General features: G+C 39.6%; 1 protein-coding gene across 1 annotated transcript in view; it reads left to right on the forward strand.

The window, feature by feature from the left end:
* LOC137370961 (rho GTPase-activating protein 20-like) overlaps positions 1-12800 on the forward strand; it is a 126258-nt gene that overhangs the window by 80024 nt on the left and 33434 nt on the right. Inside the window, exons 7-9 of the mRNA XM_068032847.1 lie at positions 3482-3559; positions 4676-4742; positions 8433-8621. Coding sequence (XP_067888948.1) covers positions 3482-3559; positions 4676-4742; positions 8433-8621 — 334 coding nt within the window. The remainder of the gene's footprint in view (positions 1-3481; positions 3560-4675; positions 4743-8432; positions 8622-12800) is intronic.

Here is a 12800-nt window from a genome sequence, read left to right on the forward strand (position 1 = left end):
CTAGAGATTATGACCTTTACAAATATAGAGGCTCAAAGGTCCATAGGTCATCTTAGTGGTTTGACAACTCTTGCTCGGGGACTTTGGATCTCATCTGCTGCTGTTCTTTCTGACTTTTCTCCCTCTCTGCAATCAGTTTCTGTTGCTCTGTCTTCAGCCTGCTAACATACTCCGTTGCTTTTCTCAAGATGACTACTTTTGGGGTCGTGTCATTCTTGGAAAGCTCCGGCACCTCATCTCGAAGAACTAACAGACAATGCTTCAACTCATTCCTCCTCTGCCCCTTCAGGACATTGCGTGCCTGAGCCTCTCCTCATCCTCCAAGTCTGAAGGCTTGGGGCTCAAGATTGAGGACTTGTTGGGGGAAGAGTACTTGGTCTCATGGAGATACCTGCCCATTCTGGCTCGTTATGGTGCTGGCAGTTCTCTAGAGAACAGAAGTGAAGGCGCGGCATAGTTATGCTGTTACTGGTTTCCAGACTGCATCGTTTGATCCTGGTCAGAGTCTATGTGTGGGTTCTGGTCCTTGGAGATTTCTCCTTGGCAATGCTCTCGTGGATAGTTATGATGTTGAGGTCCTTATATGCTGGTAGTCTACTAGTCTACTAGGTAGAATGTTTGTGGTTTCCATGCTGACTTGTCATAACTGCATTGCATTGTTAATGTGCTACCGCAAGGGATGGGTGACCTGATGTATGCAGATAATTTGGCAGTTGTCAGTTGTATCATAGACTTCCAATGACTCCGGTACATAGCTTTGAGGATGCGGACTGGTAGGATATTTGCACTAGCGCCGGTGTCAATTTTGACCTTGAGCGTTTGTTTGCCAGATTTCTTTGGGCACATGATGTTGGTAGTGGTGAAAGCTTCCAATTGTCGGACTTCATCAACATGATGTGTCAGATTTACAATGTGGAATGCTTGCTCATCTTCTGATTGAGACTTGCTTCTCTCTGGGTCTTGTCTCAGGTCTGTTTTGCTGTGGACCTCATGTATCCATTTGTGATACCTCTGGCACTTCCCTTGCTTCTGTTGTCCTGCTGCTGTGCCTGTCTTCTGTTAGCTCATGTCCTACTGTGCCTTCTGACTGTGTCTTCGGAGCCAGAATTCCTGCATAGGTGGGCCCAGTGTCCTTTTACATCGCATGACTTGCACAGGTCACAAAATGCAGGGCAATTTTGCCGTGAGTGGGACCAACCACACAGCTTACTTGTTCTTTTTGACCTGGTTATGGTGTCGATACTGTTGGCTGCACCTAATTCTTGCCGGTGCTGTTGTCCACCTACAATGGCTTTGTATTTCCTGCCATCTTCCAGCAGTGCATCAATGCTGTGACTTTTTTTTCCCCAAGAGGTCTTTCTGTAAGGCTTCAATGGGTGTTGATACAATCACCAGCTCCATTATTTGGTCTGACAGCTCAGCTCCTGAGAAGTCACATTCATTGCCCTTACTATGGCATTTACTGATGAACAGGTCTATTGATTCCTGCGGCTGTTGCTTGTAAGACATCAATTCTAGGTGGTGAATTCTGAAATTCACTCGTAATCAGAGTTGATCTTCCACCACTTTCCATATCATAGCAGGATCTTCCTGGTCCTGTTCAGATAATCCAGAAGTATTGATTCTGTGCAATCCCTCATTTCCAATTGCTATCATTATTTTTAGAGCTTGCTTCTCTGGTTCTACCATCACTTGGTCTGTGAAGAATAACTGCGTTCTCTGTTTGAATAGTTGGAACTCAGATAGGATATTCATGGCTTTTCAGTTCATGTTGGGAAATTTGGAATCCACATTTCTGCTGTTCTTTTGCTTTAAATCTTGCTTTAAGAACTTGCTTTAAGAGCTGGTTCTGTGACCCTGTACTGTTTCCTCTTTAAGAAACTGTTTTGGCTGATTTGATTGACAGCAGTAGCTTGTCTATTTGTCTAGCTTCCAGCACTAAGCCTGTTTATTTACACAGATGTGCAATAGGTATTTCAAGTGCCTTTTTTGCTAGTTTATTTATACAGCCATTCAAGAGGCAAGTCTTCATGGTTGAGTGGTTTTATGAGTTTTTTTAAAACTCTGGCTGAGTGAAGGAAAGTCATTCACGCTTGAGTGATTTAATGGGGTTTTGTTTTATAGCTTCAGCTGCAAGAGGCTTAAATGGAGGATTCCCGCCCTTTTTGCTGTTGGGCGCCTCCAATATTGGTGCCGCCCACTGTTCTGCTAAAGGATCACTGACCTGAAACATTAACTCTGCTTCTCTCTCCACAGATGCTGCCAGACCTGCCTAGTATTTCCAGCATTTCCTGTTTACATTGAATTTTTTTCTTCTCAACACAGCAATGAGAAGCTTTTTTATGTTATCTGATGCAGCATAAATGAGATGCGTGGAGTTCAGGTTGATTGAAGATCTCAAACAGGTTTATTAAACAGCTAGCTAATATATAACATACAGAGCTACTATTTACAGGACTTGCCTCTTGGTGTTACAGTTAGAGTGAGTCTGGCAAGGAGTCATATGGTTACATAATGGTACTTGGATCTTTACAGTGAAGCAAGATGTTTCATAAATAGGAGACATATGAATATTGCCACAAGAATGAGATCAGAGCCCACCAGTTGGAACTAGCTTCACTGACCAGTTCAGAGTATACAGTAATCTGGATAGGGAGCCCAGAGATGCAGAATTTTAACTATTCCAGGGAATAATTAATCTCATTGGCTGAGCTGCTTTCCAAAGGATTGTGTATGGGCTGAAGTGCACAAATACTGCTCCACACTTCATGTGAGATATCTGCCTGCCAGGTACAGGCTTTATAATATTTTCTAATAATAAAAGAAATCCATAAAAATTTCCTTTTTAATGGGGATTTTGTTGAGATGGTGTCGCTTCAACCAGTATTAGTTGACAGCTCGGCCCAACCAAAGAACATTTCAAAAATAACTTTCTTTCTATTTTTGTGGGGTTGCGATATCGGCCTGGACTACTGCTGCTCTGGCTTCTCTCCCTTCCAGAAATCGGAGCCCCTCCCACCATTCACCCCACCACCCAGCCACCCACCCCACCTTTAGTTACTTAACCCAAGGAACTCCCTCCCTGGTCAGTGGCCTGCAGCTTTCTGCTGATGAGGCCTAGCCCTCAAAATGAACCACATCATACACCAGGACTACTGACTGGTGCATTCTGTTGGTAAGCCACCCAAATCCTCTTGGGAGTAAGAAAATACCCCTACATATCTAAAGAATTCAGCAAAAAATATTTCTGAGGTTTGACAAAGACTATAACAGCAAGGTCACAAAGGCCATTCTGTTATAACTTTGCCAAGTTCATATTCAGAACCAAATGCCCTCATAATTCTGACTGGGATGTAAAAGACAATCTGAGATATGTACAGAAATAGCTTGGTGAGAGTAAAGAGTTCATTGCCCTTTTATGGAGACATTTATGTAGGTTTAAATTACATTTTTAATAAGTTTTTTCGCCTATCTCTTTCAGTCAAAGGTCTTGACAGTGAACAACACAGATACAGCAAATGATGTGGTTGCCATGACACTTCAGCAATTTGGCATCACAGTAAGTCGATAACAAATTACATCTATTTTTAGATTAGGTTTACTAAATTTAATATTTTTCAATTTTATAGCCTGATTAATTCTTCAAGCTATTTATAGTTACCTTGCTTTTTGGAACCTTTTAAATCTGTTAGAAGTTCTCCAAAATCACATAAGGATTCAATTATTTTAGATTAATCATATGACTAAATATGACAATTATATAACTGATGTTTCTAAATTTCAAAACCTTCATTAACCAAGAATAGTAAATCAAAATATATCCTAATTTTATTTTATAGGATTTCAGACGGTCAAATAGTTTTGCAAGTAGAAAGATTTCCCAAGTTATAAATTTATAGGAAAGTGTCATCCTAGATTCAGAGCTGGCTATAATCTTACTAAAGTCAAAAGAACTTTAAGCACAGGTTAACATCATATGATGCATACTGATGGTACTTTTTTAGTCAACTGTTAATTTTAACTTGATAAAGCCATAATGATTACCCTACCACTTCTACTCCTTCAATGTGGACCTTTACTTTTCAACAGTTGAGCACCGTGGGTATTAAAGTGACCCAAAATGAATTAAAGCTACCTCAGACATCAGACACCCCATGGTATAACTCACATCTATGTTTAGACTAGGTTTACTAAATGTAATATTTTTCAACTTTATGACCTAATTAATTAATTGTTACTTCAATAGTAGCTATCCTGTTGGTAGGGGTCTTCAATTTTTCACTGAGTTCCTGAAGATTTGTAAATACAGGACAGCGGCATAATTTTGACTTTGGGTGATAGTGTAAAGCAGGCAATATTGAATGACTTACCCTTTAAATAGCTCTTCTGATTTTCATTCCCATTGACTTCAATAGAAATAAAAGTCAGGAGAAATGCAATTCAGGCGGCAGATCCAATATCCTCCAGTTTACACTATTGCACCAAGTCAAAACTATCCCAACATGTTCTCAGTCAGTTTGTTCCAGTCAGTTGTAATTTTTACAATGTTGCATTGTAGACTCATGGTAGTGAATGGAAATATTGTTCCAGTTGCTTCATCTTCCACTGACCTTCATCCTTACCACCTTTCCTGGAATGATCACATGATAGTTTTCACTCTGTTTGTGTCTTATAGGGTAATCCTAAAGATTATCAACTTTGGGTCATCTCTGGTAAAGAAGATGCCCCCTATCCTCTTATTGGTAAGTTTTAGAATATTTAAGTGATTGTAATTTATTTCTGACATATGGCAGACTGAACATTTAATGTATTGTTTTAGACATTTATGTTGTCAATAATTTTTTTATTCATTCATGGGAGGTGGGTGTCACTGGCAAGGCCAGCATTTGTCGCCCATCCCTAATTTCCCTCAAGAAGGTGGTGATTTACCTTCTTGAACTGCTGCAGTCTTTGTGGTAAAGCCACACCCACTGTTAGGAAAGGAGTTCCAGGATTTTGACCCAGTGACGATGAAGGAACTGTATATTTTCAAGTCAGGATGCTGTGTTGCTTGAAGGAGAACTTGGAAGTGGTGGTGTTCCAATGCACCTGCTACTCTTGTCCTTCTAGGTGGTAGAGGTCACAGGTTTGGAAGGTGCTGTTGTAGAAGCCTCGGTGAGTTGCTGCAGTGCAACATGTAGATGGTACACACTGCAGACATGGTACCTTTGTGGTGCAGGGAGTAAATATTTAAGGTGATGAATGGGATGCCAATCAAGCGAGTTGCTTTGTCCTGATTTGTGATGAGCTTCCTGAGTGTTGTTGGAGCTGTACCCATCCAGGCAAATGTATAGTATTCCATCACATTCCTGACTTGTATCTTCTGGATGTGGGAAAGGCTTTGAGGAGTCAAGAGATGAGTTACTCATCACGGTTCCGAGTTTGAATGGCATACTTTCTGAGTATTTCCAAACTAAAATGGCATTTGCAGTCCTATGACCAGAATTTGCCAGTTGAAATGGACCTACCACCTGAAACAGACAGGTGCTTCAGGTATCCAGCAGTAGGTCCCTTTTAAAATGGCGCAGGCCACATTATTGGGGTTGATGGGACAGTAAGGTTAACCACCGCATTTTGAGGCCATTATTGCTCTGTTAGCAGCAGACAATGCAAGTTAAATTCAAACTCTTTGTGAACAGGTTCAGTCTACATTCTCTGCTGCTGCTAATTTTCTGATATTTAAAGTAATATCCTCTAGTTTTTGAACCTTTCATCAATGTAAACAATTTGTCTGGATCAACCTGGTCTATTGCCTTTAAAATCTGTAAACTCCAATTAGGTCAGTTTGCAATCTTTTGGAGTAAGAACTGGATACTTGGACAAAACATTAAAACAGGTTGGAAGCCAGTCTTTGAGAACATTTGTCAAGCAACATGAATGACTGCAGCACAAGAATTGGCTGAACATTTGTGGTTAATTCCTTCAGCACAAAGATTTATAGTTTCACAACCTAGATAAATGTACCATAGGCAACATGATAGACTAAATAGTTATCATTGAGTCCCATGGGGTCTCTGCATTGGATGATATACTGATTCTGACCATTAATTTTTACTAAGTAAATTCCTTCTGCACTTTTTATTTACGAAGTCAGACAAATTGAAGTGACTACCTGGCAAATTCTAAATCTCAACAATATAGGAAGAATACAAGCGAGCAATAGAAATGTGATTTTCTGAAGTTAGCAAGTGGCAAGGTTGTAGCTGCTGCAGTTGACAACCAATTCCTGAAGAATTCTGCTGAAGAAGCTGTTGGAAACAAGAGGAGAAAAAAATGAGCAAGAATCTTGGAGGAGGTTTTGGATCTTAATGAAAAATTACATGTCGTAAAAAACAGCAAATGCCTCTCCAAAACTGAAGTCAAATCACAACAAGATGATACGCAAGATAGAGTAGAAAATGATTGAATGTTAGAAAGGTTAACTTAATAATCAGTGCCAAAACTAAAGGCAATAAGACAAAATTCATACTCCAGAAGATCAAACAGATAACAAGGAAAAGATTTTGTACAGTCCAGTGAAATGTAATAAAACACAGAGAAGAAAGGCTGCTCACAGTTGGATATGATGTCCTTGAATGATAGAAAGAATATTGTATAAAGCTATACAACCATAAGTTGGATATCAGTCAAGTTACTTAAAGAAATTCTGAACTACTTAAGAAACATTCAATAGGACCATCTAATGCCCTGGATCAGGTGAGAGCTGCAATAGAAACTTTGAAAGTCTGCTGGTTTTGATTAAATAAGGAGTTTATTTAATATAGCCCGCTGTAGTAGATATGTTTAGGGCATGTGTGTCTATTTGTAAAGCTTCTTGCTCTTGCTCTAAGTCAGTGATTATGACATCATTTAAGAAGGTGGCATGTGTAAATGTGACAACTGCTGCACTATCCATTGTCATTAGCCAACTAGCAAGATAATGGTAGATGTTACCTGAAAAACATTGAACCCCTTGAGGGAAGAGTAATTTGCTGAAAAGCTAGATTTTAAAAAATTGCAGATAGATTCTTACACTGTGTCAAATTGACTGCAGAAAAGGTATTTGACTTTTTGGTTTTTGTTGCCTGTTTAATGTATTTGAATGGCACAATCCTGGCATAATTTGCTGAAATAAACTGATGGCAGTCACTACTAAAATACATCTGCTGGATGTTTTGCTAATGCCAATAGAAAAGGATGGATGTTGGAAAAGGAAAGAGGAAAATCTCTGCAACTTTTTGACAAGCAACATTAGCAAAGGGTTATTTCCAACGAGTAAGGAGGACAAGACTCAGCTAAAGGGTAACTGTATTCTGCAGAATCAATGCCTGGTATACATCCTGCATAAGGAGCAAAAACAACTAGCAACCTTTTGCCTTGTAGCAAAGATGCAAAGAATGGTCATGATGAGATAACCAAGTTACTCCAAGAATCAAGAGTAATGCTTTGATTTCTAACAAAAACCCATTATTCTTGCAGAGGACCCCCCCTGTCTACAATCCCTCCGACTATACCCTCAGAATTAACAATTGTAACATCTTAACAAAATATTATTCCAGGAAAGAGATTTTTTTAAACTTTAAGCAATTGGATATTGGGTGTATAATCTTATTGCAGCTTATAAATAGTATTAGCAATTGATCATGAACTTAATTTAATTATTGCACGCCACTATATTTAAAGCATTACACTCAGACAGGCATGCAATTGCATATTGTTTGGACTGGGAAAGTATTAAAACCATTTTTGGACACCGTTTTACTTAAGATTGATCAAATTTCTCATGTCAAGCTCTCAACTGACTTGGTTCTTCATCAATTTGGCCCCTCTATGAGATCACACTCGATGCCACTGATAAGCAGCTGGTCAGTGCAATGCTATATTGAGCTAAGAAATATCTAGCAGTCAAATAACTCCGAAGGAATAGACCTTGATATCAACGTTGCAGAGATAAAGGCCAAGAAACAAAATTAGTATGCTTTTCTACAGACTTTGAAAAGCTATGACAATCCTGTTAGATTTATTTTACAGAATAATTAGAGGTGATCCTAACTAACTGTTTGGCCCTTGGTTTGGTCTCTTTCAGATTCCAAGAACTGATTTCTCTATCTTCTATTAACATGTTGTTTTACTTAGGACTGCACTTCTTGATCCTATCTTAACCACTTACAGTCATTTCACTATTGAAAGACAAATCTAGTGCTAGCCAAAGTAAAAAACAATGCAGTTTTAAGAACTACACAATGTGTAGCAGAGATACTTCAAACAATTTCACAGACTGACATTCTATCGTGAACAACTGAAACATAATTGGAATCTGTAATAAAAAGTGGTAATGGGATGATATAGGAATTAATTAATTTTTTGTAGCACAGACTTAAACATTGAAAGTTGCTTTTGATTTTTCCCAACAGGACATGAATGTCCTTTCAGCATTAAACTGAGTCACATTCAATATGCAGCTGCGCAGACACAAGGATCCAAAGACTCAATTTACCCTCTGGATTTCCAGGGGCCCTTCATCATAGAGCAGTTGCCTGTGGAGATGCAGTGTCAGTTCATCTTGAAGCCAAGTCACCTGGCACCATGCCAGCAGATAGCTGGTAAGAATTTTTCATGGATGGTGCAAATAAACGTACAGTTATTTGTTTATTATTTATATTAGTTTGTAAAACTGAGCTTCAGATTCCAGGCAGATGATGATGATGTTAAAGGGAATGTGTTGATTTTGTACAGACATTGTTTTTAACAGAAATAGAGAAAACACTCAGAGAATTTTCTTTTTCTCTGGGATGACGGAAAAGCTATTGGAATTTTTCACCCTGGGATTACAGGAAAAACATTATAGTCCTGAAACTGTGAAAGTAAGAATTTTCCTTGTAAATTCCTGCCAATTTTTGGTTTGTGGAAAATTCAGCTGAAAAGTGTAGCTTTCTGCCAAGCAGGAAATGACCTTCACTGAAAGTCAGTTTTATACATCCAAAAAAATAAAATTATACCTTCTGAAATTCCCTTGGATTTTTAAACCATAACAGCAACTTGTGATAAATAATCAGTCTTTAAAGAGAAAAAAGGTCAATTTCATTACGGCCATATCTTCCTCCGTGACTATTAACATGTGTGGTGAACTCGAGGGTCTCAGTTTACTTCTCCAGCAAAAAATGTTTATTACTGGAAGGCAGACACTGCGGTACTGTGGTGTCGACTACAGCATGTCCAGAGACCAGCAGCAGTCCTAATGCACAGGGGAAGGTGGGGGTGGGGGTGGGAAGTCAGTACTTCAATTTAATGAGCCATTTAGCTTCAAAATGTGATTGCAGAAGTGGAATCAAGTGAGTGTACAGAGTAAAGGAGAAGCTCTCCTTGCCACTCTTCACCATCACTGTGGTGCTCACTAACCAGAGAGAAGACTTATTTGTTGTTAAACATGCTCCATACTTACCTTGAGATTTCTGCTCAAATCAATATTAAGGCTGTCTACAAATGGTAGAAGAAAATAACCAGTTCTTAAATCCTTGCACTAGAACTCGTTGAATTATTTACTCAAGAGATTCAATCCAATTAGAATAATAGAAAATGCTTAGAATCAACTTGGCTTATATAAAAATATGATGGCAAGACAAAGTAAAATAGAAACATGAAATGACTGTATTTTGAAGGGAAGTTTCATATTTACAACTGAAAATAAACTTTCTTCTCTTCCCCAAACCCATCTATTACTCTTATATCATCCTAAAATGCAATGACAACCCAGGTTTTTTTTCCATCACCAACCACCTCTGTAAGCTCCTCTCCCCACTCCTCTACCCTCACCTCAAACACCAAATCCATCCATGCACCTGCCTCCACCGCTTCTACCTTCCCACTAGCTCTGCATGTCCACCACCCTTTCTAGCCTAGCTCCTGTATCTTTTTGTACTTTCTCAACCATTTTCCTCTCAAACCTTCGCAAATTAATTTCATCCATAAGACCCACCTCCTGCTCCTTCAAGCCGCTTAACTCCTGACAACTCAACAGCCTTTCCTAGTCCCATGCTAGCTGACATTATTGATAGTTCCCTTTCTTCAGGCACCATCCTTCTTCCTTTCTGTGGTCTTCATCCCATGGCAAAAAATCCATGCTCTCCAATTCATCCATCTCCTAATTCCCTTTCCTCTCTAAGGTAGTTGACTGTATTACTGTTTCCATAGAATCATAGAAACATTACTGCACAGAAAGAGGCCATTCAGCCCATCGTGTCTGCGCCAGCTGAAAATACTAGCCTCCTATTCCAAACCCACCTTCCAGCACCTGGTCTGTAATCTTGCAGGTTACAGCACTTCAGATGCAGGTCCAGGTACCTTTTAAATGAGTTGAGAGTTTCTGCCTCCACCACTGATCTGGGCAGCAAATTCTAGACACTCACTATCCTCTGGGTGAAACAGTTTTTCCTTATGTCCCCTCTAATCCTTCTACCAATCACCTTAAATCTGTGCTCCCTGGTAATTGACCTCCCTGCTAGGGGAAACAGGTCCTAACTGTCTAATCTATCTAGACCCCTCATAATTTTGTACACCTCAATTAAGGCACCCCTCAGCCTCCTCTGTTCTAAGGAAAATAACCCTAGCCTATCCAGTCTTTCCTCATAGCTGCAATGTTCTAGCCCTGGAAACATTCTTGTAAATCTCCTCTGTACTCTCTCCAGAGCAGTTATGTCCTTCCTGTAATGAGGTGACCAGAACTGTACACACTACTCCAGCTGTGGCCTAACCAGCATTTTATACAGTTCCAGCATTACATCCCTGCTTTTATATTCTATACCTCGGCCAATAAAGGAAAGTATTCCATATGTCTCTTTCATCACTTTATCTACCTGTCCTGCCACCTTCAGGAACCTGTGGACATGGAATACAAGGTCTCTCACTTCCTCTACCCCTTTCAATATCCTCCCGTTTATTGTGTATTCCCTTGCTTTGTTTGCCCTCCCCAAATGCATTACCTCACACTTCTCTGGATTGAATTCCATTTGCCACCTTTCCACCTACTCAACCAAACCATTGATATCATTCTGGAGTCTACAGTTAGCCTCTTCACTACAACTACTTCAACTACACAGCCAATTTTTGTGTCATCTGCAAATTTCCCAATTATGCCTCCCACATTTAAGTCTAAATCATTAATATGTTGCACAAACAGCAAGGAACCCAATGCTGAGCCCTGTGGAATGCCACTGGAAACCACTTTCCATTCGCAAAAACACCCATCGACCATTACCGTTTGTTTCCTGTCACTGAGCCAATTTTGGATCCAACTCGCTACATTCTCCTGAATTCCGTGTGCTTTTACTTGTTGACCAGTCTGCCATATGGGGTCTTGTCAAATGCCTTACTAAAATCCATGTAGACAACGTCCATTGCACTACCCTCATCAATCTTCCATGTTGCTTCCTCAAAAAATTCAATTAAATCAGTAAGACATGGCCTTATCTTAACAAGTGCATGCTGACTATCCCTGATTAATCTGTGCCTTTCTAAGTGACAGTTCATCCTATCTCAAAATTGATTCTAATAATTTTCCCACCACCGAAGTCAGATTGACTAGCCTATAATTATTTGGCCTATCCCTCACACCCTTTTTATACAATGATACAATGTTCGCAGACCTCTAATCCTCTGGTACCTCACCTGTATCTAGTGAGGATTTGAAGATGATCCTCAGAACATCCACTATTTCCTCCCTGACTTCCTTTAACACCTGGGATGCAATCCATCTGGCCCTGGTGGTTTATCCACTTTCAAGGATGTCAGACCTTCTAGTACTTTCTCTTTCATTATGCTTATCGTATCTAATATTTCACACTGCTCTTTAACTACAATATCTATATAGTCCCTCTCCTTTGTGAAGACAGAGACAAAAAACTCATTTAGAATCCTCCCCACATCATTTGCATCCTTGCACAAGTTACCTTGTGCAGCTCTGATAGGCCCTACCCTTTCCTTAGTTATCCTCTTGCACTTCATGTACTGATAAAACATCTTTGGGTTTTCCTTGATTTTTCCTGCCAATATTTTTTCATGTTGTCTCCTTGCTTTCTTAATTTCCTTTTTTGCTTCACCCTGCACTTTTTATACTCTTGAAGGCTTTCTGAAGTATGAGGTTTTTTGTGACTGTCATAAGCTTTCTTTTCTGCTTTATCTTACCAGTATGCTTCTAGATAATCAGGGGGCTCTAGATTTGGCAGTACCACCCTTTTTCTTTGTGGGGACATGTCTACACTGTGTCCATAGAATCTCACTTTTGAATGCCCCCCACTGGTTTGGCACTGATTTTCCTTCAAGTAGCTGTATCCAGTCCACTTTCACCAGATCACCTCTCAACCTTGTAAAATTTGCCTTCCCCCAATTTAGAACTTTTACTCCTGTTCTATTTGTCCTTTTCCACAATAATGCTAAATCTAACAGTATTATGGTTACTATCTGCAAAACGGTCACCCACTGCTACTTCATCCACTTGCCTCGCTTCATTTCCTAAGACTAAATCTGGAATTGCACCCTCTCTCGTTGGGCTTTTTACGGACTGGCTAAAAAAGTTCTCTTGAATGCAGTTCAAGAATTTTGTGCCCTCTGTGTCCTTCACATTGTTTGTATCCCAGTTGATATTGGGGTAGTTGAAATTACCAACTATTATTGCCCTATTGTTTTTGCACTCAAAAATGTACCTACATATTTGTTTTTCTATCTCCCTTTCATTATTTGGGGTTTATTATACACTCCTAGTAGTGTGGCTGCCCCTTTTTTATTTC

This window comes from Heterodontus francisci, chromosome 6 (assembly GCF_036365525.1).
Source record: "Heterodontus francisci isolate sHetFra1 chromosome 6, sHetFra1.hap1, whole genome shotgun sequence".
Classification (NCBI taxonomy): domain Eukaryota; kingdom Metazoa; phylum Chordata; class Chondrichthyes; order Heterodontiformes; family Heterodontidae; genus Heterodontus; species Heterodontus francisci.